Source organism: Carlito syrichta, unplaced genomic scaffold (assembly GCF_000164805.1).
Source record: "Carlito syrichta isolate Samal-C Ts95f unplaced genomic scaffold, Tarsius_syrichta-2.0.1 Scaffold307839, whole genome shotgun sequence".
In the NCBI taxonomy this organism is placed as follows: Eukaryota; Metazoa; Chordata; class Mammalia; order Primates; family Tarsiidae; genus Carlito; species Carlito syrichta.
Genome location: NW_007251935.1, coordinates 39983 through 66643, shown reverse-complemented (window position 1 = coordinate 66643; position 26661 = coordinate 39983). Strand labels below are relative to the sequence as shown.

General features: G+C 42.0%; 1 protein-coding gene across 1 annotated transcript in view; it reads left to right on the top strand.

Moving 5' to 3' along the window:
- PAAF1 (proteasomal ATPase associated factor 1) overlaps positions 1–14188 on the top strand; it is a 50966-nt gene extending 36778 nt beyond the window's left edge. The window contains exons 9-12 of the mRNA XM_008064662.2: positions 1596–1711; positions 3644–3726; positions 12375–12457; positions 13734–14188. Of these exons, the coding sequence (XP_008062853.2) occupies positions 1596–1711; positions 3644–3726; positions 12375–12457; positions 13734–13811 (360 nt within the window). The 3' untranslated portion in view covers positions 13812–14188. The remainder of the gene's footprint in view (positions 1–1595; positions 1712–3643; positions 3727–12374; positions 12458–13733) is intronic.
- Positions 14189–26661: the final 12473 nt, after the last annotated feature.

Sequence of the window (26661 nt, the reverse complement as noted above, 5' to 3'; positions counted from 1 at the left end):
TTTGTAACCTTTGTTAATTAGCTTTCCCTCTCTGAACCTTAGTGTACTATGTGTAAAATAATGAAGTTGCATAACTTTTCTTTATGGGTCCTTCTACTTCGAAGGTAATATGAAGAAATTCTGAGTCAAGGACTCATGCAGTCAAGGTTTTTAATCCAATTAATGATCAGAACTATTAATTGAATTTTCTTCCTACATCCTCTGAAGTTGTGCTGGGCAGACTGTGCTCTTCTAAATTCTGTCTTCCCTCAGATTAGATGTTTCCTATTATCATCATCCAGACAATTTTATGATTTGGTTTAGCCACAGGGTTTGTTATTTTCATTTCTTCCTTGTTACTCAGTTGTGATGGTGTTATTTCCATTTTCAAAGTTTGTTTCATGACATCATCATTTTTATGACTATGCCCTTTGCATTCAAGTTTTCATGCTGCCTTTTTTTTTTTTTGAGTCAGGATCTCACTCTATTGCCAAAGCTGGAGTGCAGTGGCACAACCACTGTTCACCACAGGCTTAATCTTCTGGACTCAGACAATCCTTTTGCTTTAGCCTCCTGAGTTGCTGGGACTGCAGGAAATTTTTTTTTTTTTTTTTTTTTGAGTTGGAGTCTCACTCTGTCGCCCAGACTGTAGTGCAGTGGCCGCTCACTCCCAGCCACCGCAGCCTCGACCTGCTGGGCTCCGGCGATCCTTCCGCCTCAGCCTTCCGAGTAGCCGGAATTACAGGAATGCACTACCATGCCCAGCTGATTTTTTGGTTTATTGTAGAGATGCGGTCTCGCTGCCCAGGCGGGTCTCGAACCCGCGGGCTCAGGCAGTCCACTCACCTCAGCCTCCGAAAGGCGCGGGATTACAGGCTGAGCCACCGAGCCCGGCTAATTTTTTATTTTTTAGTAGAGACAGGGTCTCTCTATGTTGCCCAGGCTGGTCTCAAACTCCTGGGCTCAAGCAATCCTCCCACCTCGGCCTCCCAATGTGCTGGGATTACAGGCGTGAGCCACCATGCCCAGCCCTATGCCGGCTTTTGCTTCCAAAGGAAAGTCAGGGATTTTTTTTTTCTTTTTTCTTTTTAGAACATCTGGAGGAGAGATGATCATTTTGAGCTAACAATAAGTAATAAGTGAAAACCTAATAATTTCTTTTTTCAGATGCATGAACTGTGACTCTTTATATTGCCACTTTATTTAAGCTTGTTTCTTTTCCTACAAAGTACCTCCCTTCAAAAGATTGCTGATAGCTACATGAAGCAAAACTTAAATGTGAGAATTGTAATGTTTCTCAAATGGAGGGTTGTCATGAAGAAAAGGGAAAAGAAGGAATTTGGGTGGTGAGGATCCTATGAGGCAATGTTTTGAGGCGTAATAGTTGGAAAACTGCTGCCTCAGCATATGGTATTACATAAACTACTCAAGTCCTCAGCCAACCTCAGATTCCTAAAATCTCAGTTACTGGTGAATGCATAATTTACTGTTTGTGAAGGATTAAAGGGGGAAGAAAATATCTCTAAAAATAGCGAAAATTTCCCTCTTTTGGTGCCTATTTATTCCTGAAAACAAATTACTCTTTAAACAGCATTTTGCTTCTTACTTGTTCCCAGATATTCCAGTTTATTGGCTCAGATGCCTTCAACTGCTGTACTTTTCTTTCTGGCTTCTTGCTATTGGCTGGGACTCAAGATGGAAACATTTATCAGCTGGATGTGAGGAGTCCAAGGTGAGTCACCATTCATTTGTATGATGCAGGTCTTCTACAGGGTGTTTATTGTTGGCTTTAACATTGATTGAGCTTAGCATATAGATGACTGTTGAAACAAGGGTAGGGCCGGGCGTGGTGGCTCACAGCTATAGTCCCAGCACTTTGGGAGGCCAAGGTGAGAGGATTACCTGAGCCCACGGGTGAGACCAGCCTGGGGAACTTGGCGAGACCTCATATCTACAATAAATTAAAAAGTTAGCTGGTGGCTGGGTGCGGTGGCTCAAGCCTGTAATCCCAGCACTTTGGGAGGCCAAGGTGAGAGAATTGTCTGAGACCAGTCCAGGCAACTTGGCGAGACCTCCTCTCTACAGTAAATCAAAAAATTAGCCGGTCATGGTAGCGTGCACCTGTAGTTCCGGCTACTTGGAAGGCTGAGGTGGAAGGATCGCCGGAGCCCAGCAGGTCGAGGCTGCAGTGGCCAGGAGCGTGCCACTGCACTCCAGTCTGGGTGACAGAGTGAGACTCCAACTTAAAAAAAAAAAATGACTTATGTAAAACCGGCCTTACCCTAGTCTTCAGGATATCCAAAGATGATCATACTCTGTTGCAGGATTTAACTGTTTCTATGATTCTGTCCCTTTCTCCTTTGATTTGCTCCCTTTCTCCAACGAATATTTATTGAATGGCTTCTATAGGCACCACGGCACTGAAAAACAGAAATAAAAGCTACAGACTCTGCCTTTGAGGCACTTGGAGTCTAATGATAAAGATGGGCAAACAGAAGGCTATTGGGATGTGTGTGATCGCTGGTCTAACAGGGTCTGACAGGGCTTGAGGAAGCACCAAAAAGAGGGAAGAAAGTGAGACTGTTTCTCCAAGAAAATGAGAGGCATTGGATTTTGTTGGGTAGGCAGTTAGCAAGTAAAGAAGGGAAGGCCCTGGCCTGATAGAATTGCATGTACAGAAGCATGAAGGCCTGTGAAAGAGTGTTACTTTCAAGGGACTCTGAGTAATTAATATGACAGGTATGTATCCTGTAGATGAGGGCAGCAGTAAAAAGTGACAGACAGGAAAATGGAGCCTGCTTAGTCTTTATCTTCCATTCAAAGGATTTTGGGCTTTATTCTGAGGGCATTGAAGAATTTCTAGTAGATGATGACTAGCTTATACCTTTTCTTCCATTGTTGAAGTTACTTTATTTTTGCTCTCTTTTTTTTTGCCTCCATGGAAATCAGGAGTCTCTTATCATTATTATAAAATCACCCTTATATACCTAGTAAATTGATTCTCTCACCTCTCTCTTTAGTGTCCTGGTAATTTCAACATTTTATAATTTGTCTTAATTCAGTTTTTTGTTTGTTTTGTTTTTGAGTTGGAGTCTCACTGTGTCACCCAGGCTGGAGTGCAGTGGCACTCATGGCCACCCCAGCGTCGACCTGCTGGGCTCCGGTGATCCTTCTGCCTCAGCCTTCCAAGTAGCTGGAACTACAGATGCGCACTACCACGCCCAGCTAATTTTGACAAAGTCTTGCCAAGTTGCCTGGGCTGTTCTCGAACCTGTGGGCTCAGGCAATCCATTCACCTTGGCCTCCCAAAGTGCTGGGATTACAGGCTGAGCCACCAATCCCAGCCTTAATTCAGTTTTTAAATAAAAAAATTAACATATTGTTAACCTCGTTATCTTCAACCCGTGTCAGACCTTCCCTAAAAACTCAAGATTTCGGTGGTGACTTAGTTCATGTTTGGAGACACATTTAGGTGGTTTTGAATAAATTACCTTGATCTGCTATTTAAGGATCTTGCCAGGAAAGAAACCATATGAATGAATGTTTAGTCTTTCTCCATGTTTCTCCTATTTGCTTTTATGTGGTTAGTACTATATGTTGAATATAGTCAAGCACTACCTTAGAAGAAAAAAAGTAAAATTATTCCTTTTACTCTGAATCCTAGGGCTCCAGTACAAGTCATCCACAGATCAGGAGCACCAGTTCTATCCCTGCTGAGTTTCAAAGATGGATTCATTGCTAGCCAAGGTGGGTCCATAGGCCAGTTGAGAGAGATGTTTCCCTGTAGTTCAGTTAATTAAACATACATTTTAGTGCTTGATCTATGGGTGAGTTGGGGCATGGGTCTCCACAAGTTTTTGGCATATCATGCTTCTCAGTAGTGTTTATCATCCTACATTGTGATTGTCTCTGTCCCCCTCCAGTCCAGGCTTCTTGGGAGTAGTTATTGTGACTTATTCATCATGATATTCCCAACATTTAGCTCAGTGCCCACTGTCTCTCTGCCCTAAATGACTCAGAGTTAGTAGGGCAGACAGGCATGGGAACATGTGAGTGCAGTCCAGTTTGATAAATACTGCGGCAGAGGACTACAGGAGAACACGGAGCATAACTAATTCTAGAGGTAGGAGTGCTCTCATTGAGGTCTTCATGGACTAGGTGACATGTAAACTTAAGAAAATTTCACCAGCTGGAGAGGTAACGATGGACATTGAAGACTGAAACTATAGTGTGAGCAAAGTCATAGGGGAGAGAAGGGGTAAAATGAAGGAAACTAGCATTTACTGAGTACCTGCTGTGTAGTAGGTACTGTGTTTATTGCTTTACATACGTATTCTAGGTAAAATGAATGCTTTGGTGTAGCCACGAAACTCAAAATATTTGGAAAGGAGTTCAGGAGTGGGGTTGGGGAAATACACAAAACAAAGTACATTAAAGGGTACCACAAATCCTCATAGATATGATGTAGGTGAGGAGGACTGGACTGTATGACCTGGAGTGACCACTTAGCTTGAATATTTCAGTGTATCAGTTAGGATGCTTTTGGCTGTTCACAGAACACCCAACTGAAGATAGCTTAAACAGTTAGGAAAGTGTACTGCTTCACTTAACAAGAAGTCCAGATGTATGGTGGTGTCAGATGATATTAACTTAGTGATTTGAAAACAAAATCAACAGAGGAGATTAAGGAAACTTGCCAACTAAGAAAGACTAGTGAAATCCAAATAAAGTGTGGAGTTTAGTTAATCATAGTGTGCCAATATTGGTATCCTAGTTTTGACAAATGTAAGATGATAACATTTGGGAAGAACTGAAATTGACTAAAGGACATATGGGAACTTATCTTTAACTTTTATGTAACCTGAAATTACTCTAAAATATAAAGTTTGTGGGTTTATTTTTTTTAAATAAAAAAACCAAAGCATTAGCAGGGAAAAGGAAACAGATAAAGAACACAGCTTCTTTTCATCTTTCAACTGTCTCCCTAGCATGCTGGCTTTGTCTTCAGGTTTATCTGTGGGTCTAATTTTCTGGCTTTCTCACTTGCTCTTTCTCAATCTCTCTTTCTCCCCTGTGCCTTGGCACCAGTGTGGTGATGCAGTAGTGCCCTCTTTCAGAACCTTGATAAGAGAAGAGCTAGCATACTCTTATGGCACCTTCACTTGTTGCTGCTGCCACCACTCATTGGGATCCTTTTTGTTTGATTTCTCCCTTGCTGCCAGATTGCTGGGATGAGAGTTTTGCTGCCATGCCACACTCTTCCCTTGAAAACTCTCTACATTTTGCCTTTATCCCTGTCCTGGTCCTACTGCTCTCTTAAAGACCACCAATGATGTACTTCTTGCTAGATCCAGTGGCATTTTCTGTATCTCATCCACCGATCTCTGAGTTTCCTTGCGCAAGGTATCATGTCTTCTTTATCTCCATATCTCTAGCTCTTACAATGAACTGAAGAATCTGAATGAATGAGTAAAGATTCTTCATCTTTTATCACTCTTAATGGTTATAAATTTTATCACTATTAATTCCTTCTTAAAACTCTTCTCTCCTTTGACTTCTGCGATTCTGTATAATTTCCTTTTTTGAGAGAAAAGGAAAGAAACTTAATAGTAGATGTCACTTTTCCTTGCTGAGTGAGGTAATAACAATGAGACACTGACAGATTATGACTAGTATCCCATTCTGGCTTAAAGTGAGATTTTTTTTTGAGACGAGGAATGTGTTCTTCAAGCCTAGAACCATATTGCAGCAGATGAGAAGCTGATATTGTCTAAGTGGCATCTCTGAAGTAACAGCTTAATATTCCTGAGAACCAGCAGGTGGGCTACTCAGGGCCTCGGCATTTCTTCCCTCCCTTGTCCTACTTTTAGGCCACTTCGTTGATTAGCATCTCAGCTAAAAGGTAATATGAGAGTAAGATAAGGGGTAACAGGTGAAGAGCTAGCTCGTGGCTCTTTTACTTTTTGTAGCTCTTTTATGCTTGGAAGAAGGCAAGGCATAACTTCTAACTAGTATCTGAAGGTAAAGAGAGTAAAATTATAACTCTGTTTTCAGAGGACAAAACTAACACCAATAAGAGAAAGCTATCAGAAACCACATTTCGGCCGGGCTCGGTGGCTCAGCCTGTAATTCCGAGCTTTGGGAGGCTGAGGGGAGTAAATTGCCTGAGCCCACGGGTTCAAGACCCGCTTGAGCAACTTGGCGAAACCTTGTCTCTACAGTAAATCAAAAAAAAAATTAGCCGGGCGTGGTAGCACGTACCTGTGGTTCCAGCTCCTTGGAAGGCTGAGGCAGAAGGATCGCCGGAGCCCAGCAGGTCGAGGCTGCGGTGGCTGGGAGCGTGTCCCTGTCCTCCAGTCTGGGTCGCAGGGCGAGACTTCGACTCAAAAAAAAAAAAAAAAGAAACCACATTTCAGGCGGGTGCTGTGGTTTACACCTATAATGCTAGCACTTTGGGAGGCTGAGGCAGGAGGATAACTTGAGCCCAGGAGTTGAAGACAAGCCTGGGCAACATAGTGAGACCTCATCTCTACAAAAAGTCAAAAAATTAGCTGGTCATGGTGTGTGCACGTAAACCCAGCTACTTGGGAGGCCAAGGATGCCAGGAGGTTGAGGATACTGAATGCCGTGATTGTGCCGCTGCCTTCCAGCCTGGGTAGGTTGAGACCCCTACTCAAAAAAATAAAACAGCTGGGCACGATAGCTCAAGCCTGTAATCCCAGCACTTTGAGAGGCGGAGGTGAGAGGATTGCCTGAACTCAGGGGTTTGAGACCAGCCTGAGCAACATGGCAAGACCTCATCTTTACAATAAATAAAAAAATTAGCCAGACGTGGTGGCACATGCCTGTGGAAGGCTGAGACTGAAGGATCACCTGAGCCCAGCAGGTCGAGGCTGTGGTGGTTGTGAGTGTGCCACTGCACTCCACCCTGGGTGACAGAGTGAGACTCGAACTCAAAATAAAACCCCACATTTCAGTTCATTATAGGGAATCGATTTTTCTTTCATAAGAAAGAAGCTGCCATTGAAGTAGTGAGCAAGTAGCCCTAGCTCTGGAGATGAGCAAGCATAGACTGAGTGGATACTCTGTAAGGTGCTGTCGAGGAAATTCTTTTTTTTTTTTTTTTTTTTGAGTTGGTCTCACACTGGAGTGCAGTGGCCACTCCTCCAAGTAGATGGAACTACAGGTGCGTGCTACCACACCCAGCTAATTTTTGATTTATTGTAGAGATGAGGTCTCACCAAGTTGCCCAGGCGGGTCTCGAACCCACGGGTCAGGCAATCCGCTCACCTCAGCCTCACAAGGCGCGGGGTTACAGACTGAGCCACCGAGCCCGGCTTAGGAAATTCTTTACTGGTGTAAAAGTTGGATATAGAGGAGGCCCTTTGGAACTCGATTATTAAGTGAGGAGATTTAAATTGTCAAATGGAATAGTTTTTAAAAACTTTTTAGTCATATGTTTATGACATATGTTTATGTCAACATACCCAAAAGCAGAGAGAATATAATCTAATAAACCAAGTGTACCCACTATCCTGCTTACACTGTTATCAGTATATGACTAATCTTGTCATCCCCAGTCCTTGCATATTTTGAAACATATCACAAGCATTTTATCTTTTTAAAAAGTTAATTAGTTAATTTTTATTTTTATATATTTAGAGGGCTATAGATACAGATTTTTTTTTTAATGCATGTATTGCGTCATGATCTGGGCTTTTAGTGTCCCCATCATGTGAGTAGTGAACATTGTACCCAGTAGGTAATTTTTCAACCCTCATCTCCCTTCCACCTTTTGTAGTCTCCAATGCCTGTTATTACACTCTATATGTATATGACTACATGTTGGTGTTTTTTTCCCCCTTTTTCTTTTTCTTTTTTTTTTTTTAAGTTGGAGTCTCACTCTGGTGCCCAGGCTGGAGGGCAGTGGCATGCTCCCGGCCACCGCGGCCTCGACTTGCTGGGCTCTGGCAATTCTTCTGCCTTAGCCTTCCAAGTAGCTGGAACTACAGGTACACACCACCATGCCTGGCTAAGTTTTTGATGTATTGTAGAAACAAGATCTTATTAAGTTGTTCAGGCTGGTCTTGAATCCCTGGGCTCAGGTAATCCTCTCACCTCTGCCTCTCAAAGTGCCCAGCTTCTAACCATTGTTTAGCTCTCATTTATAAGTTAGAAAATGTAGTATTTGACTTTCTGAGTTACTTCACTGAGGCTAATGGCCTTCAGTTGCATCTGTATTGCTGCAAAAGACACAATTTCATTCTTTTTTAAGCTGAGTGGTATACATATACCACATTTTCTTTTTTTTGTTTTGTTTTGTTTGTTTTTTGAGTTGGAGTCTCACTCTGCCGCCCAGACTGGAGTGCAGTGGCCGCTCCCGGCCACCACAGCCTCGACCTGCTGGGCTCCGGCGATCCTTCTGCCTCAGCCTTCCAAGTAGCTGGAACTACAGGCGCGCGCTACCATGCCCGGCTAATTTTTGATTTATTGTAGATATGAGGTCTCGCCAAGTTGCCCAGGCGTGTCTCGAGCCCGCGGGCTCAGGCAATCCACTCATCTCAGCCTCCCAAGGCTGAGCCACCGAGCCCGGCTCCACATTTTCTTTATCTAGTCCTCCATTGATGGATATTTAGGTCCATTCCATAATTTTGCTATTGTGAATAGTGCTGTGATAAACATATAAGTGCAGGTATCTTTTTGAAATAATGATTCTTTTCCTTTGAGTAGATACCCTGAAGTAGGATAGCGAAATCAAATTATGGTTCTACTTTTAGTTCTTCAAGAAATCGCCATATTATTTTCCATAAAGGTTGCACTAATTTACATTCCCACGCAAATAAGAGTTCCCTTTTCTCCTCATTCTTGCCAACATCTGTTGTTTTTAGGCTTCTTTTGCCTCAGACTTCCAAGTAGCCAGAACTACAGGTATGCGCTACCACCCCCGGCTAATTTTTGATTTATTGTAGAGACAAGGTCTCGCCAAGTTGCCCGGGCTGGTCTCGAACCCGCGGGCTCAGGCAATCCGCTCGCCTCGGTCTCCCAAAGTGCTGGGATTACAGGCAGAGCCACTGAACCCAGCTTTTTTATAATAGACATTCCAACTAGTATAAAATGGTATCTCATGGTTTTTATTTGCATTTCTCTGATGACAGCATTTTTCATGTTTGTTGGCTGCTTATGTGTCTTTTTTCTTGCGTATTTTTTTTAAGGTGGAGTCTCACTCTGTCGTCTAGGCTGGAATGCAGTGGCACACTCATGGCCACCGCAGCCTCAACCTGCTGGGCTCAGGCGATCCATCTGCCTCAGCCTTCCAAGTAGCTGGATCTATAAGCATGCGCCACCACGCCTGGCTAATTTTTTGATTTATTATAGAGGTGAGATCTCGCCAAGTTGCCCGGGCTGGTCTCAAACCCGTGAGCTCAGGCAGTCCTCTCACCTCGACCTCCCAAGTGATTATAGGTGTGAGCCACCATGCCCAGCCCTGTTTGTCTTCTTTCAAAAAAATGTCTGTTCATGTCCTTGCCCACATTTTTTTTTTTTTTTTTGAGTCAGAGTCTCACTCTGTCACCCAGGCTGGAGTGCAGTGACACACTCATGACCCCTGCAGCCTTGACCTGCTGGACTCAGGCAATCCTTCTGCCTCAGCCTTCCAAGTAGCTGGAACTACAGGCACACACCACCACACCTGGCTGATTTTTTGATTTATTGTAGAGAAGAGATCTTGCCAAGTTGCCCAGGCTAGTCTCAAACCCTGGACTCAGGCAGTCCTCTTGTCTCACCCTCCCAAAGTGCTGGGATTACAGGCTTGAGCCACCACACCTGGCCTCTTTGCCCACCTTTTCAGTGGGGTTGTTTTTTTCTTATTGAATTGAGTTCCTTGTAGATTCTGGATATTAGTTCTTTGTCAGACACATAGTTTACAAATATTTTTTCCCATCTGCAGGTTGTCTGTATACTCTGTCAATTATTTCTTTTGCTGTGCAGAACCATTTTAGTTTAATTGAGTTCCATTTGTGTGTTTTTGTTTTTGTTGTGTTTGCTTTCAAGGACTTGGTCTTAAACTCTTTCCTCAGGCCAATGTTCAGAAGAGTTTTTCCCAGGTTTTCTTCAAGGATTTTTTTTTTTTTCTTCGATTTGGAGTCTCACTCTGTCGCCCTGGAGTGCAGTGGCACACTCCCAGTCACTGCAGCCTCGACTTGCTGGGCTCTGGTGATCCTTCCACCTCAGCCTTCCAAGTAGCTGAAACTACAGACACGCACTACCTAATTTTTTGATTTATTGTAGAGATGAGGTCTCGCCGAATTGCCTGGGCAGGTCTCGAACCCGCAGGTGCAGGCAATCCACTCACCTCAGTCTCCCAAAGTGCTGAGATTACAGGCTGAGCCACCCAGCCCAGTCTCTTCAAGGATTTTTATAGTTTCAGGTCTTATTAGTTCTTTAATCCATCTTGAATTAATTTTTATATATGACGGGAAGTTTGGGCCCAGTTTTATTCTTTTGCAGATGGCTTTTCTATTTTCTCAGTATCACTTATTAAATAGGGTGTTGTTTTTCCGTGTGTATTTTTGACTTTGTCAAAGATCAGTTGGTGTAGGTATGTGGTTTTATTTCTGGGTTCTCTATTCTTTTCCATTGCTCTATGTGTCTATTTTTAACACCAGTACTGTGCTGTTTTGCCTTGTAGCACAACTGGAAGTCGGATAATGTGATGTCACCAGCTTTGTTCTTTTTGCTTAGGATTGCTTTGACTATCTGGGCTCTTTTTTGGTTCCTTATGAATTTTAGGATTGCTTTTTCTAATTCTGTGAAAAATAGTTTTGGTAATTTGATGGGGATTACGTTGACTCTGTAGATTACTTTGGACAGTGTGATCATTTTAAGAATATTGTTTCTTCCATTCCATGAACATGGTATGTTTTTTTCATTTGTGTCATGTACAATTTCTTTCATCAGTGTTTTGTAGTTCTCCTAATAGTAATCTTTTTCCTCCTTTCTGTGTGTGTGTGTGTGTGTGTGTGTGTGTGTGTCTGTACACATATCATAAATGGAATTGCCTTCTTGATTTGGTCCTTGGCTAAATCATTATTGGTGTATAAAAAAAGTTACTAGTTATTTATGTTAATTTTGTTTCCTGAAACTTTACTGAATTTATTTATCAAGTCTAAGAGTTTTTTTGTGGAATCTTTAGGATTCTCCAGAAATAAGATTATATCAGTGAACAGGGATGATTTGACTTTCTTTTTTCCAAATTGGATGGCTTTTATTTTTTTCCCTTACCCAATTGCTGTGGAGAGCACTTCCAGTACTCTGTTGAATAAGAGTGATGAAAATAGGTATCCTCATCTTGTTCCAGTTCTTAGAGGCAATGATTTCAACTTTTCTCCATTAAGTATGATGTTGGCTGTATCACGTGCATATTATTTCATCTGTCAGTATTTCTATTTGTTTTTCTAAAAGATAAGGGTTCTTTTTTGGAAAAGATTATTTTTAATAATAATGTAATTATTTTAATAAAGTATTAGCTCCCATATGTTGATGACTGAAACAGGTTGATTAGCAGATAAATTTGGAAAGCAGTTTTTCAGATTTCCAAAAAGTTTGGAAAGATTAATTGATATCTTTTGACTTATTTTTCCCAGGGCTCAAAGTCATAACCTTAATACAGAAAAACTTTGTGCATAAAGACATTCTTTTATGTAGTATGTTTTCAATCATGTAAAATAAAAATTGACACAAAAAGATTGAAAAAATATATCAAAATGTTAACAGTTGTTATCTTTGAGTGGTAGATTATGGATGGTCTTTTTACCACTTTGCATTTTTAATTTTTAAAGTTTTCTTCAGTTAGCATGTACTACTTTTATATTGACCAAAAAGAATCACTATATTAAGCAGTTTATAGGTCACTGCAAGTTTCATTTCTCCATGCTCTTATTAGAAAATGAAGTTTAAGAATTAGGCATACTTTTAATTTTTTGGTATAACTCTCTTCCTCCTTGCAGTGCAAATGGTAAAGTTTACAGATTGAGGAATTATTTTCCTTTAAGAAAATAAAGATGTTTTATCTTAAAAATCATTATCTAGAATAAGTTTGCAATTACATATAATCGTGTAGTTGCTTGCTCTGTGCCTTTGGCAGGTATCGCTAATCAAAGATAACTTATTTCCACTGTGCTTGCCCTTGACCTTCAAATCCTCCCTATCCCAGCATTCTGGGCAGCCACTGTAAGTCATCATAGTTGGTTAACATATGAGACCTATTTGCCATTCTGGGTCTCAGGACCATCTTCTTTAGGCTAGTTATATACAGAAATCACATTATTGAGAGTTTTAAAAAACTTTTTATATGGAGCTTTCTCTTTAGTTATATAAATTTTCTTTCTTCCTTTTAGGTGATGGAAGCTGTTTTATTGTTCAGCAAGACTTAGACTATGTCATTGAACTCACTGGGGCTGACTGTGACCCTGTCTATAAGGTATAGGTCTGAGAAGAAACTAGGCCTGGATGATTCCCACCTGGGATTTAAAGCTACTAGGGGACTTAATCCAGTACCTTGTGGTCATTAGGGGAGATGAAATACTCTTTATTGTGTAAGCAACATGGTGGGAGGAGAAGAACTCAAGATACTAAGTCAGAAATAATGGCATCACTTACTGGCTTTAGAAAACTAAAAAATTACTTCACCTTCCTAGTTTGTCAATTCATCTATAAAATGAATAATGAGATAATGCATATGAAAGCTCCTTCTAAATATAAAGTAGTCTATAAATATTATCCATTATTATTATTTTTATTAAAAGTTCAAGACTGATTCTCTCATTTGCTTAGGAGTGGAAAGAGAAAAACAAAAGAGGAAATAATATTTATTGACCAGACATTGTGCTGAATTTTATATCTCATCTAATCTTTGTTGCCATTTGTTGCAGTATAGGTATTATTATTCCTATTCTTCTAGTAATTTTAGAAAAACTGCACAAGTAATACTTATAAAAATTCAAATATGTATACAAAATTATACATATTTAAAAGTATCTTTCCTTTTTAGTTCTCCTGTTCTTTTCAGAAGTAAACTAGCATTAACAGTTTGGCGCATATCTTTCAAGCTTGTTTTCAAAGAATTTGCACACACCTTATGTGTTTATATAAATAATATAGTTTTATCTTCAGTTTGTACATAATGAGATTGTTCTGTATATATATTGCTCTGTGACTTTCAATTTTTTAATTTAACATCTTAGAGCTCTGTCCAAGTATATACATACAGATCCATTTTATTTTTTAAAATTTCTGCATAGCGTTCTATATTGTGAATTAATATATTCCCATTTTACAAATGAGGAAACGGGCCCAGATGGACCGAGAAAGTTGCCCCAGCTACTTGGTAGTAAACCTGAGATTAAGTTAACTAGAATTCATGCTATTTTCTTTGAGAAGTTGATGAAATCTTCCTGAGAACAAAAAGCACAAATTCAGACCTTTTGTCTCCAGATTTATGAGAGTCAAGGATACCATCTATGCACCATCTCCTCCCTAGGTGCAAAACCCTCTGTACTAAACTATGAACAACACCATTCTATAGTCACAGGCCAGTGATTTTGTAAGCATTTATCACATATATAATTCTTCTCTTACCTTCGGAGTCAATAAAGCTTTTCAGACTCCCTGGGACAGTAGGGGTCAATGATAAGACTTCATCTTTTTGAAACGGAAGAATCTGAGGCTTCCTTTGAACCATGAATCTTGTGTTGCAGGTAGCCACATGGGAGAAGCAGGTCTACGCATGCTGTCGAGATGGTCTTGTGCGACGCTATCAGCTTTCTGACCTCTGAGCCCTTGGAAAGAGGAGTTCCAGTTAGTGAAAAGGTTTGAGACTGATCAATACTGAGCAGAAACATCATCAGTCCTTCCCAAACACCAGGGCCAGGGCCATTAGTGTCTTGGGCACCCAAGGTGCCACAGAAGTCACAGTTGGCTGGACCATGTGAAACTATCATCCCAAGACCTACATTGAACTGAGTAAGAAGCTCACATGTGCTCACTGCATTTGCCCCAACTTCTCTTTGTGTAAACTCACCCCAGCAACACAACACAAGGATATAGATGCTTCCAGTTTGTTCTTATACCAGTTGTGTTAAATGTTTACAAGGACCAAAGTCTGTTCTCTGGAGAAAATAAAATATGTTTGGAGGTGCCTGAAATTGAAAAACTTTGTTAAATACTCTTTTTCTACCAGAAAGTCAGCCAAGATGATGAACTCCTTCCTCAGTTCTCCCTGTTGGCCTGGCCATAGAGGAGGACTGCTTGGCAGTAAATAATTGTCCTGTAAGTTTCGACCTAGGAAAGAGTCTTATACATGTGGTAAGCAACTATCCCAGTTTTCCTGGAACTGAGGGGGTGTTTGTGACATTGGACTTTCATTGCTAAAATCTAGGGCAGTTCCAGGCAACCAACATGGTCCATCAACCTATATGTAGATGAGGAAGTTGAATAATAACCTTTGTAAAGCCAGCAGCAGTCAAACTATGGTCCCTGAAACAGCTGGATCGGTATCACCTGGAAACTTATCAGAAATAGAAATTCTTGGGCCCAAACCTAGATCTGAATCAGAAATTCTATGGGTGCAACCAACAATCTTAATTTAATTTAATTTTATTTTATTTTATTTTATTTTTAAAGGTATTGGGCACAGACAGGATTAGGTACAAAAGTGAGCATCGTTCAGGTAAAGTTTGGGCCTCCCTTTGGTCCCCACTTTGCCTGGTTTGAGATCAGGCAATATGTTATTGATATTGTATTGCCTCCCACCCTCACCCTCACCCCCAGCAGTGTCAATAATCTGTATTTTAACAAGCATTCCAGGTGATTGTAATGCACACTGAAGTTTAAGAACCACTGACCTAGAAAAAGAGATGGTGAAGGTACTTCAGTCATAGCTGGAACCCGGGACTCATAGGATGGTGTGTCTGTAGAAGATGAGGCTATAGGTTGGGAGGGTCCAAATAGTGAAGGAGTGTAAATGTCAGGTAAGGAGATTGGACATCACTTGGTTGGCAGTGGGAAACCACTGAAGGATTTTTTGTTTTGTTTTGAGTCAGACTCTCACTGTCACCCAGACTGGAGAGCAGTGGGACAATCACAGCTCACCACAGCTTCGACCTTGTGGGTTTAAGTGGTCTTCCACCTCAGTCTCCTGAGTAGCTGGGACTACAGGCATGCCAGCATGCTTGGCTAATTTTTTATTTTTGTAGAGATGAGGTCTTGCTATGTTGCCTAGGTGGGTCTCAAACTCCTGGTCTCAAGCAGTCCTCTCACCTCTGCCTCCCAGCCCCACTGAAGGAATTTATGCATGATCATGTCTTTTTTTCTCTAAACACAAAAATGGAATCATAATGTATGTGTTCCATGGTTTATTTTCACTTTGTGTCTCTGAAATCTTTTTGGTACATTTAGATCTTCCTTGTTCTTTTTAACAGTGTCCAGGGTATGGATAACATATTGTTTATATTTTTGTGATTATTAGACAAAGGTTTCTTGGAGGATGTAACACTCAAACTGGGACATGCAGGCTAAGATTTCAATTTATTTAAGGGAGGAAAGTAATTCTTGGCTGGGGTAAAAATATGATTGACAAGCCGGGCTTGGTAGCTCAGCCTGTAATCCCACGCCTTTGGGAGGCTGAAGTGAGTGGACTGCCTGAGCCCGCAGGTTCGAGACGCGCCTGGGCAGTGAGACCTCATCTCTACAATAAATCAAAAAATCATCTGGGCAGGGTAGCGCATGCCTGTAATTCCGGCTACTTGGAAGGCTGAGGTGGAAGGATCGCCGGCGCCCAGAAGGTCGAGGCTGTGGTGACCGGGAGCGGCCACTGCACTCCAGTCTGGGCGACAGAGTGAGACTCCAACTCAAAAAAAAAAAAAAAATAATATGATCGACAAAGTTCTTAAAGGTATCTTCCCGTGTAATTCTTGTAACTATAGTAAGACACGTAGGTACTGAAGAAGAAGTGATTTGCAAAGGATCATAGAGAGCAGCAACCTTAACTTTAAATCCTGTTTTTTTCCTACAACATCCTGTTGCTTATGTATAAACCAAAGCGTAAAAATAAAATAATGCTTCGTGACCCGCCTGGGCAACTTGGCGAAACCTCATCTCTGCAATAAATCAAAAATTAGCCAGGCGTGGTAGCGCGTGCCTGTAGTTCCAGCTACTTGGATGGCTGAGGTGGAAGGATCACCGGAGACCAGCAGGTCGAGGCTGCAGTGGCCAGGAGCGGCCACTGCACTCCAGTCTGGCGACAGAGTGAGACTCCAACTCAAAAAATAAAATAAAATAAAATACCACAATTCATTGAGTATCTACTCTGTTCTAGGTACTATATTTACATATTTCATCCTCAAAATACTCTTAAGAAGTGAATGTTACTATTCCTGTTTTATTTATATAAGGAAACTATGGCTCAAGAAATTAAATACCAGAGCCTTGATTTGAACCTTGGCCAATCTCCAAAGCCTGTGCTCATTCTGCTACACCATCACAGGTAGCAAGAGACCTTTGTAATGAGAGCAATTTCATTTCAGGGAGTAATTGTGATAGGGTCAGGAAGACCGGAAGGAATATATTCCAGAGCTTAGAAACACTGACTCCTAGGAGGTCCAGATGGAACATCTAAGAAGTCAGTTTAAGAAAACAAGGCGTAGCCGGGCTCGGTGGCTCAGCCTGTAATCCCGCGCCTTTGGGAGGCTGAGGTGAGTGGATTGCCTGAGCCCGTGGGTTCGAGACTCGCCTGGGCAGCGAGATCTCATCTCTACAATAAATCAAAAAATCAGCCGGGCGTGGTAGCACATGCCTGTAATTCCGGCTACTTGGAAGACTGAGGCGGAAGGATCGCCGGCGCCCAGCAGGTCGAGGCTGCGGTGGCCGGGAGCGGCCACTGCACTCCAGTCTGGGCAACAGAGTGAGACTCCAACTCAAAAAAAAAAAAACAAGGCCAGGCTTGGTAGCTCAGCCTGTAATCCCGCACTTTGGGAGGTGGAGGTGAGTGGATTGGCTGAGCCCGCAGGTTCGAGACCAGCCTGGGCAACTTGGTGAGACCTCATCTCTATAAAAAACCAAAAAATTAGCTGGGCATGATAACGTGCACCTGTAGTTCTGGCTACTTGAAAGGCTGAGGCAGAAGGATCACTGGAGCCCAGCAGGTTGACACTGGGGTGGCTGTGAGCATGTGTGCCCCTGCACTCCAGCCTGGGTGACGGAGTGAGACTCCAAGTCAAAAAAAAAAAGGAAAATAGGGGGAGAGGGGTTAGGGTTCCGAAACTACCTACTGGGCACAGTGTTCATTATCAGGCTACTTGAGACCCAATCCCCATCACTACACAATATATCTATGTAATGAATATACATGTGTACCCCCTGAATCTAAATTTAAAATGAAAACAAGATGAGATATTGTCACTTAATGAGGAATCTAAAACATTTGAAGACTGTTCTGATGCTTCTATGAGAATGCTTCTCATAGAAGCAGAGAATAGAAAATAAAGTGGAAGGTATCACACTCCCAGACTTTAAACTTTATTATAAAGCTACAATAATCAAAACAGCCTGGTATTGGTACAAGAACAGGCATATAGACCAATGGAACAGGATTGAGATTCCAGAAGCAAAACCTCAATTTCTCAACCAACTCATCTTCGACAAAACCTCCACCACCAACCACTGGGGAGAGAAGAACCTGTTCAGTAAATAGTGCTGGGAAAACTGGCTGACCATGTGCAGATTAAAACAAGACCCCTACCTATCCCCATACATAAAAATCAACTCTAAATGGATCAAAGACCTAAATGTAAAACCTCAAACTATAAGAACCTTAGAAAGTCCAGGAGACACCCTTATGAAAATTGGAACAGGCAACCAATTCTTGATCAAAACCCCAAGTGCCCACGCCATAAGATCTAAGATAGACAAGTGGGACCCTATCAAACTGACAAGCTTCTGCAAAGCCAAAGAATCCATTAAGAGAGCAGGGAGACAGCCCACAGACTGGGAAAAAAGATTTGCCACTGTATGTCTGACAAAGGCCTAATATCTAGGATCTATAAGAAACTCAAATGTGCTGAAAAGAAAACAAACAGCCCCATTACAAAGTGGGCAAAAGATATGAATAGACACCTCTCAAAAGAAGACATACGAGCAGCCAACAGATACATGAGAAAACACTCAGCCTCACTAGTCATCAAAGAAATGCATATTAAAACCACACTGAGATACCACCTAACTCCAGTCAGGATGGCCATCATCAATAACAAAAAATAACAGATGCTGGAGAGGATGTGGCAAAAAGGGAACACTTCTACTCTGTTGGTAGGAGTGTAAACTAGTTACAACCTCTGTGGAAAACAGTGTGACGATTTCTAAAATATCTAAAAATCGACCTTCCATATGACCCCGCTACCCTCCTACTGGGAATATACCCAGAAGAACTCAATCACTCTATCAAAAAGATACCTGCACATGTATGTTAATCGCAACATTGTTTACAGTAGTAAGAATATGAAACCAACCGTGCTGCCCATCAAAAGAGGACTGGATGAAAAAATGTGGTACATATACATGATGGAATATTATGCAGCTATAAAGAAGAAAAAAATCATGAACTTCACAGCAACCTGGATGGACTTAGAGTCTATAATACTGAGTGATCTTTCACAGAAACAAAGAACTGAGTATCCCATGTTCTCAACTCGAGCAGACCTTGAACAATTAATCATAATACTATAAGAAAAGGATTGCTGGGCTCGGTGGCTCAGCCTGTAATCCCGCGCCTTTGGGAGGCTGAGGTGACTGGATTGCCTGAGCCCGCGGATTCGAGACCCGCCTGGGCAGCGAGACCTCATCTCTACAATAAATCAAAAAATCAGCCAGGTGTGGTAGCGCGCGCCTGTAATTCCAGCTACTCGGAAGGCTGAGACAGAAGGATCGCCGGAGCCCAGCAGGTCGAGGCTGCGGTGGCCGGGAGCAGCCACTGCACTCCAGTCTGGGCGACAGAGTGAGACTCCAAATCAAAAAAAAAAAAAAAGAAAAGAAAAGGATTGACAGTAGTGGGAAACTGCTGGTGGGGGGTTGAGGGTTGGATTGGCAGTAGTGGGAATCTGCCAAGGGAGGGGGGTACACCTCATCAGCAAGGGTCCCTGCATAATGAACATTTGTATACCTAACCCTGAATTATACCCACATCTTTAAAATAAAAAAAAAAGAGAGAATAGAATGGTGGTTACAGTTACACAGGAGGAATATGTTGTTTTTTTGAGATATATTGCATGGCACGGTGAATATAGTTAATAATAGAGTATTATACTTTTCAAAATTGCCAAGAGTAAATTTCAAATGTTCTCACAAAAATTTTAAACATTTGAGGTGATGGATATGTTAACTAGCTTGATTTAATTATTACACATCATATTCATAAATCAAAACAATACTTTGTACCACATAAATATATACAATTATAAATTGTCAATTTACAATTAAAAAATAAAATTAATTGTTATTTATTTATTTATTTATTGAGTTGGAGTCTCACTCTGTCACCCAGGCTGGAGTGCAGCAGCATGCTCATAGCCACTGCAGCCTCAATCTGCTGGGCTCAGGTGATCATTCCACTTCAACCTTCCAAGTAGCTGGAACTACAGATATGCACCACCATACCCAGCTAATTTTTTGATTTATTGTAAAGACGAGGTCTCACCAAGTTGCCTAGGCTTGTCTTGAACCTGTGGGTTCAGGCAATCCTCTTGCCTCCGTCTCCCAAAGTGCTGGGATTACAGGCATGAGGCACTGTGCCTGGCTGTGAAGCTAATTTTGGAAAAAAGGAAGGATGAGGGAGGACATGGCTGACAAGTGAATGCCTCTAAGTTCCTGTTCCAGGGCTCATTCTACATGGCCATCATCTTCATGAGCCATGTTTCATAGATCTAGAGTTGCTCTCCTGCTTGTGATGTATGTAATGACCCTTGACAGCTGCTTTGAAACCCAGACCCAAACAGAAAGAATGGAGGCCAGCTTTTAAGTGCTACATAACTATGTCTACTGTCAATGGAAGGGGTCCCAGTTTTCAGCAAAGCTTTTTTTCTTTTTCTTTAGAGTTAAGGAGTGCATGCTGGCTAAGGAAGGATAGGACATATTAGGCCTGGTGGCTCGTGCCTATAATCCCAGCACTTTGGGATGCCAAGGCGGAAGGATTGCTTGAGATCAGGGGTTCAAGACCAACCTGGGCAACATAGTGAGAACCTGCCTGTATAAAAGAAGTTTTAAAAATTAGCTAGATGTTGTTGTGCATACCTGTAGTCCTAGCTACTCTGGAGGCTGAGGCAAAAGGATCACTTGAGCCCAGGAGTTTGAAGTTATAGTGAGCTATGAAGGAAACATTATACTTCAGCCTGGGTGACAGAGCAAGACCCTGTCTCTTAAAAAAAAAAACAGCCGGGCTCGGTGGCTCAGCCTGTAATCCCGCACTTTGGGAGGCCGAGGTGAGTGGATTGCCCGAACCCACGGGTTTGAGACCTGCGTGGGCAACTTGGCGAGACCTCATCTCCACAATAAATCAAAAATTAGCTGGGTGTGGTAGCACGCGCCTGTAGTTTCAGCTACTGGGAAGGCTGAGGCGGAAGGATCGCCGGAGCCCAGCAGGTTGAGGCTGTGGTGGCCAGGAGTGGCCACTGCACTCCAATCTGGGCGACAGAGTTAGACTCCAACTCAAAAAAAAAAAAAAAAAAAGGGTAAGACAATTTCCATTCATAGCATGATAGGGCCCAGTGAACGCCTAATGTTAAACTTTGTTTCTTGGCTTTTTGATGCCCCCTTGTGACTTCTTATGAGAAATACTTTCCTCTCTCAGACCTGAAAAGCTGGCAGCGGCATCAGCTATTCAGTGTGTACTCTATGCCAGGCGCAGGCCTCTCAGCGGCCTCAAAATAGGTTAAGATTTCTTTGAACTAGTCTCTTTGTGAATATATTTTATATTTTTTTCTTTTGAAATAATTTTAAACTTTCAGAAAAGTTGCAATAGTAGTACAAAGGATTTCAGTATATCCCACCCAAATCTCCCAATTGTGAACCTTTCATTACACACACACACTAAACTGGAATTTATTTAAAAATTGTGTGTGCAGTCGGGCTCGGTGGCTCAGCCTGTAATCCCACGCCTTTGGGAGATTGAGGTGAGTGAATTGCCAGAGCCCATGGGCTCGAGACCCACCTGGGCAACTTGGCAAGACCACATCTCTACAATAAATCAAAAAATTAGCCGGGCGTGGTAGTGCGCGCCTGTAGTTCCAGCTACTTGGAAGGCTGAGGCGGAAGGATCGCCGCAGCCCAGCAGGTCGAGGCTGCGGTGGCCGGGAGCAGCCACTGCACTCCAGTCTGGGCGACAGAGTGAGACTCCAACTCAAAAAAAAAAAAAAAATTGTGTGTGTGTATTCTTACATGTTTAAACTTCAGTCACAAAAATTAATTAATAAATAAACTTCAGTCACCTTGAAAGCACTCTGCATTTGATGCAATACAGCTATCGAGGTGCTTTTTTCACTGCTCAGAACAGCTATAACTCGTCAATGCTGATGCCTTTTAGTGACGCTGTTTTTTGTTTCACCTCTTCCACTTCTGCACACTGTTTCCCTTTGAGGAATTTTTTTCACCCAGGGCAACCAAAAAAGGCCCTTGGGGTGAGATCAAGTGAATAAGGAGTCAGCGGCATGGGGATCATGGCATTTTTGGTCAGAAACTGCTGATCACTCAGTACAGTGTGGACAGGTGCTCTTGTAAATCACCCACTGTGAAGTGGGCAAACATGTTGAAAGAATCTCAAAAAAAAAAAAAATTTCACTGAAGTTTAGCGCAGCCTCTCACAATAAAGGCTACCTGGTACACTGATGCCAATGGGTTCCTAAAACACTTGCCTACTGAGGGAAGCCTATACTACAAGGGACCCACCCTCCAAAAGATAATTCCGGGTTGTTTTTTTTTTTTGGTCCCCTGTGTATATATACTCAGATTGTATATGCTGTATTTATTTTTCTGACTCACTTGAGAGTACTATGTAAGCGTTATATCCTGTTATCCTTAAATACTTCACTTACTTGTGTTTACTAAAACTGACATTCTCCTACATAACCACAGTATACCTATTGGAACAGGGAAATCAACATTGAGTGGGCCTATCATCCAATCTGCAGACCCCATTTAAATTTGTGATATATGATATATGTAGTTTTTATGCTCACCCTTTCCTTCATGGTCCAAGATTGTACGCTTCATTTATTTTTTGTCTGGAGCAGTTCCTCAGTTTTTCTCTCATGGTTTTTTGGAGTATAGACCAACTTGTAGAAGGGCCCTTAGTTTGGGTTTGTTTGTTGTTTCCTCATGATTAGATTCAGGTTACACATTTTTGCAAGAATGCCCCAGAAGTGATTCTGTGTTCCAAGAGCATCATAATGGAAAGTACACAATGTTGATGTGTTCCATATCTGGTGATGTTAATAAACTGCTTTGAGATATAATTCATAAGCTATAAAATTCACCCTTTTAAAGTGTAACCTTAGTGGTTTTTAGTATGTTCACAAGGTAGTGCAACTATCACCACTGATTCCAGAACATTTTATCACTCCAAAAATAAATCTCAAACCCTTTAGTAGTCATTCCCCTTTATCCCCTCCCCCCAGCTCTGGCAACCACTAATCAACTTCCTGTCTCTATGGATTTGTCTATGGCTTTTTTTTTTTTTTTTGAGTCAGGTTCTCACTCTGTCACCCATGCGGATGTCACAGTCACAACTCGCTGCAGCCTCTACCTTCTGGTCTCAGGCAATCCTTCCCCTACCCTCTCAAGAAACTGGAACTACAGGTGTGTGCCACCATACCCAACTAATGTTTTGATTTTTTACAGAGACAGCGTCTCACTATTTTGTGTAGGCTGGTCTCAAACTCCTGTGTCCAAGCGATTCTCCCACCTTGGCCCCCCAAAGTGTTGAGATTACAGGTGTGAGCCACCATTCCTGGCTTGGACATTTCATATAAATAGAATCATATGATGTGTGTCCTTTTGTGTCTGACTTCTTTCTCTTAGCATAATGTAATGTTGTAACATGCATTAATGCTTCTTTTTTAAAGTCAGAATCTCACTCTGTTGCTCAGGATGGAGTGCAGTGACACCCGCTCACAGCCACCACAGGCTCCACCTCAGCATTCCAAGTAGCTGGAACTACAGGTGTGCGCCACCACACCCAGCTAATTTTTTGATTTTTTGTAAAGATGAGATCTTGCCAAGTTGCCCAGGCTAGTCTTGAACCCCTGGGCTCAGCAATCCTCTTGCCTCCTTCTCCCAAAGTGCTGAGATTACAGGTGTGAGCCCCCACACTTGGCCCATGCTTCATTTTTTTGTTGCCAAATGATATTCAATATATGATGGTCAATTTTATGTCAACTTGCCTGGCCATGTTGCTCAGATATTTAGTCAAACATTATTCTGGATGTTTTCATGAAGGTATTTTTTGGATGAGATTAACATTTAAATGAATGGATTGAGAGTAAAGATTACCCTTTGTAATCTGAATGGGCCTCATCCAATCAGTTGAAGGGCTTACTAGGATAAACACTAACTTCCCCTAAACCAAAAGTTCTGTCAGCAGACTGCCTTTGAACATGGACTGCAACTCTTCATGAATCTCCAGCCTGTTGGCCTCCCCATCAATTTTTGGACTCATCTAGCCTCCACAATCCTGTGAGCCAATTTCTATAAATCTCCCTCTCTCTCTCTGTGGTTATAATATATATGCACACACACACACACACACATCTTGTGGACTTTGCTTGTTTGAAGAACCCTTATTAATGTACCATTGTATGAATATACCACATTTTATTTATCCATTTATTAATTAATAGACATTTAGACTGTTTATACTTTTTAGCCATTGTGAACTATGCTACTAGCAACATTCATGTGCAGGTTTTTGGGTGAATATATTATATACCCAGCAGTGGGATTTCTGGGTCATAAAGTAACTATATTTAACTTTTTGAGGGACTGTAAACTGTTTGCCCAAAGTGGCTGCACCATTGTACATTGTTACCAGCAGTGTATGAGGCCTCCTGATTTCTCCATGTCCTTGCCAGAACTTGTTTTGTTCATCTTTTTCATTATAGTCAGCTGATGTTAATGTGATTAAAATGGTGTTTGCTAGGTTTCTCCACAGCAAAATTAATAAGCACTTTGTGGGGAGCTACCTTGAAACTGTATAAATATCTTGTTCCTCGTAAAAATTGCATCAACTAGTTTTAGCATTCTTTGATGATTCTTGTCTGATTCAATTATTCCTATGCTAATTGCCAAATCGTGACTTTCTTATTCCATCTTTTTTTTTTTTTTTTGAGTCAGGGACTCACTTTGTCACCCAGGCTGGAGAGCAATGGTAAAATCACGGCTCACTACATCCTCGACCTACTGGGCTCAGGCGATCCTTCCACCTCAGCCTCCCCAGTAGCAGGGATTACAGGCAAGCACCACCATACCCAGCTTTTGATTTATGTGTAGAGGTGAGGTCTTGCTATGTTGCCCAGTCTGGTCTTGAACTCCTGGGCTCAAGCGATCCTGCCTCCTCAGCCTGGCTTTATTCCATCATTCTTTCTACATTTATAATTAGCTTTCTACTTTAAGGTAGAACTTTCCTTTCTCCCCCATTTACTTATTCATTCACTTGTTGATTCATTCATAGATACATCAATGTGGACTACTGATGGATTGATATTTTATTCTATGATTATAATTCCTTGTTTAAAATGTCTCAGTTTGGTCAGTAGAGGCTTCCTGAAGCTGGATTCTATGTCCTTTTCACATGTTTCCATCATTCTTTAAGCAATTCTATATTTTCTGGTACCACAAGATATTCTAGCCTCATTTTATCCTTTCCCAGCCCCGGCCGTAGAATCAATCATTTGTCCAAGTGTCCCTGGTTCCTTTTAGTGGAGAACAGTATTCAGAAACCAAAATCTGGTATTAGGATGATCTTAATTACTGGAGTATTGTTGCTTCTAGGCCCTCTCAGGGACATTACATGCATGCATTTCTATTCTACATCCATCATTCTATAGATAGTAAAAATCATGAGTCCACATACTCTCCAATTCCAAACCAACTCCCCAGGATTTATTCTAGCCTTCTGTATATATAACCTCATTTCTTCAACAGGGAGACACTTGGCTCTCATAATCCTCAATGCTGGGGGGACCCAAAAAACCCAGAATTTATTTGTAAAAAAAATAAATTTATTTATTTATGTATTTATTCTTACATGTTTAAACTTCAGTCACCTTCAAAGTACTCTCCATTTGATTCAATACACCTATCGAGACGCTTTTCCCACTGCTCAAAACAGTTTTTGAACTCCTCAGTTTTGATGCCTTTTAGTGCTTCCGCCATTTTTTGTTTCATCTCTTCCATACCAGCAAAATGTTTCCTTTTGACGACTTTTTTCACCTGGGGAAACAAAAAAAGTCACTTGGAGCTGGGCTTGGTGGCTCAGCCTGTAATCCCAGCACTTGGGGAGGCCGAGATGAGTGGATTGCCTGAGCCCGCAGGTTCGGGACCAGCCTGGGCAACTTGGCAAGACCTCGTCTCTACAATAAATTAAACAATTAGCTGGGCATGGTAGTGTGTGCCTGTAGGACCAGCTACTTGGAAGGCTGAGGTAGAAGGGTCGCTGGAGCCCAGCAGGTTGACGCTGGGGTGGCCGTGAGAGTGCCACTGCCCTCCAACCTGGGCGATGGAGTGAGACTTCAACTAAAAAAAAAGTCACTCAGAGCGAGATCATGTGAATAAGAGGGTGGGACATAGGGGTCATGCCGTTTTTGGTCAAAAAGTGCTGAACACAGTGCAGTGTAGGCAGGTGTGCTTGTAAATCACCTGTAAAAATTCACTGAAGCCAAATGCAGCCTCTAACAACAATGCTTAGCCGGGCATGGTGGCTCAGCCTGTAATCCCGTGCCTTTGGGAGGCTGAGGTGAGTAGATTGCCTGAGCCCGCGGGTTCCAGACCCGCCTGGGCAACTTGGCGAGACCTCATCTCTACAATAAATCAAAAAATTAGCCGGGCGTGGTAGCGCACACCTGTAGTTCCAGCTACTCGGAAGGCTAAGGCGGAAGGATCGCTGGAGTCCAGCAGGTCGAGGCTGTGGTGGCCGGGAGCGACCACTGCACTCCAGTCTGGGCGACAGAGTGAGACTCCAACTCAAAACAAAACAAAACAAAACAACAACAACGAAAAACAATGCTAACTGGTACACTGATGCTGATGTGTTCCTAGAACATTTACCTAGGGGGAAGTCTACGCTACAAGGAGCCTGCCTTTCTAAATATAATTTATAATTTGAGGTTTTTTGTGTCCCCCCTCATATATACATTTATTTGTTCAGTACCTCTGTGAGTAACCAGTCTGCCAGCACACAGGCCACCTCCTCCCCTTTTGCCCTGGCCCCTGCACATATGCTTGTCACTCAGATGAGGTCTCTCTCCTCCTTATTTTACCTCAGCCAGGCCCAGGTAGAGCAAGGCCTTCCCTCTTCCCTCTGGGTTTTTTTTTTTGTTTGTTTTTTGTTTTTGAGTTGGAGTCTCACTCTGTTGCCCAGACTGGAGG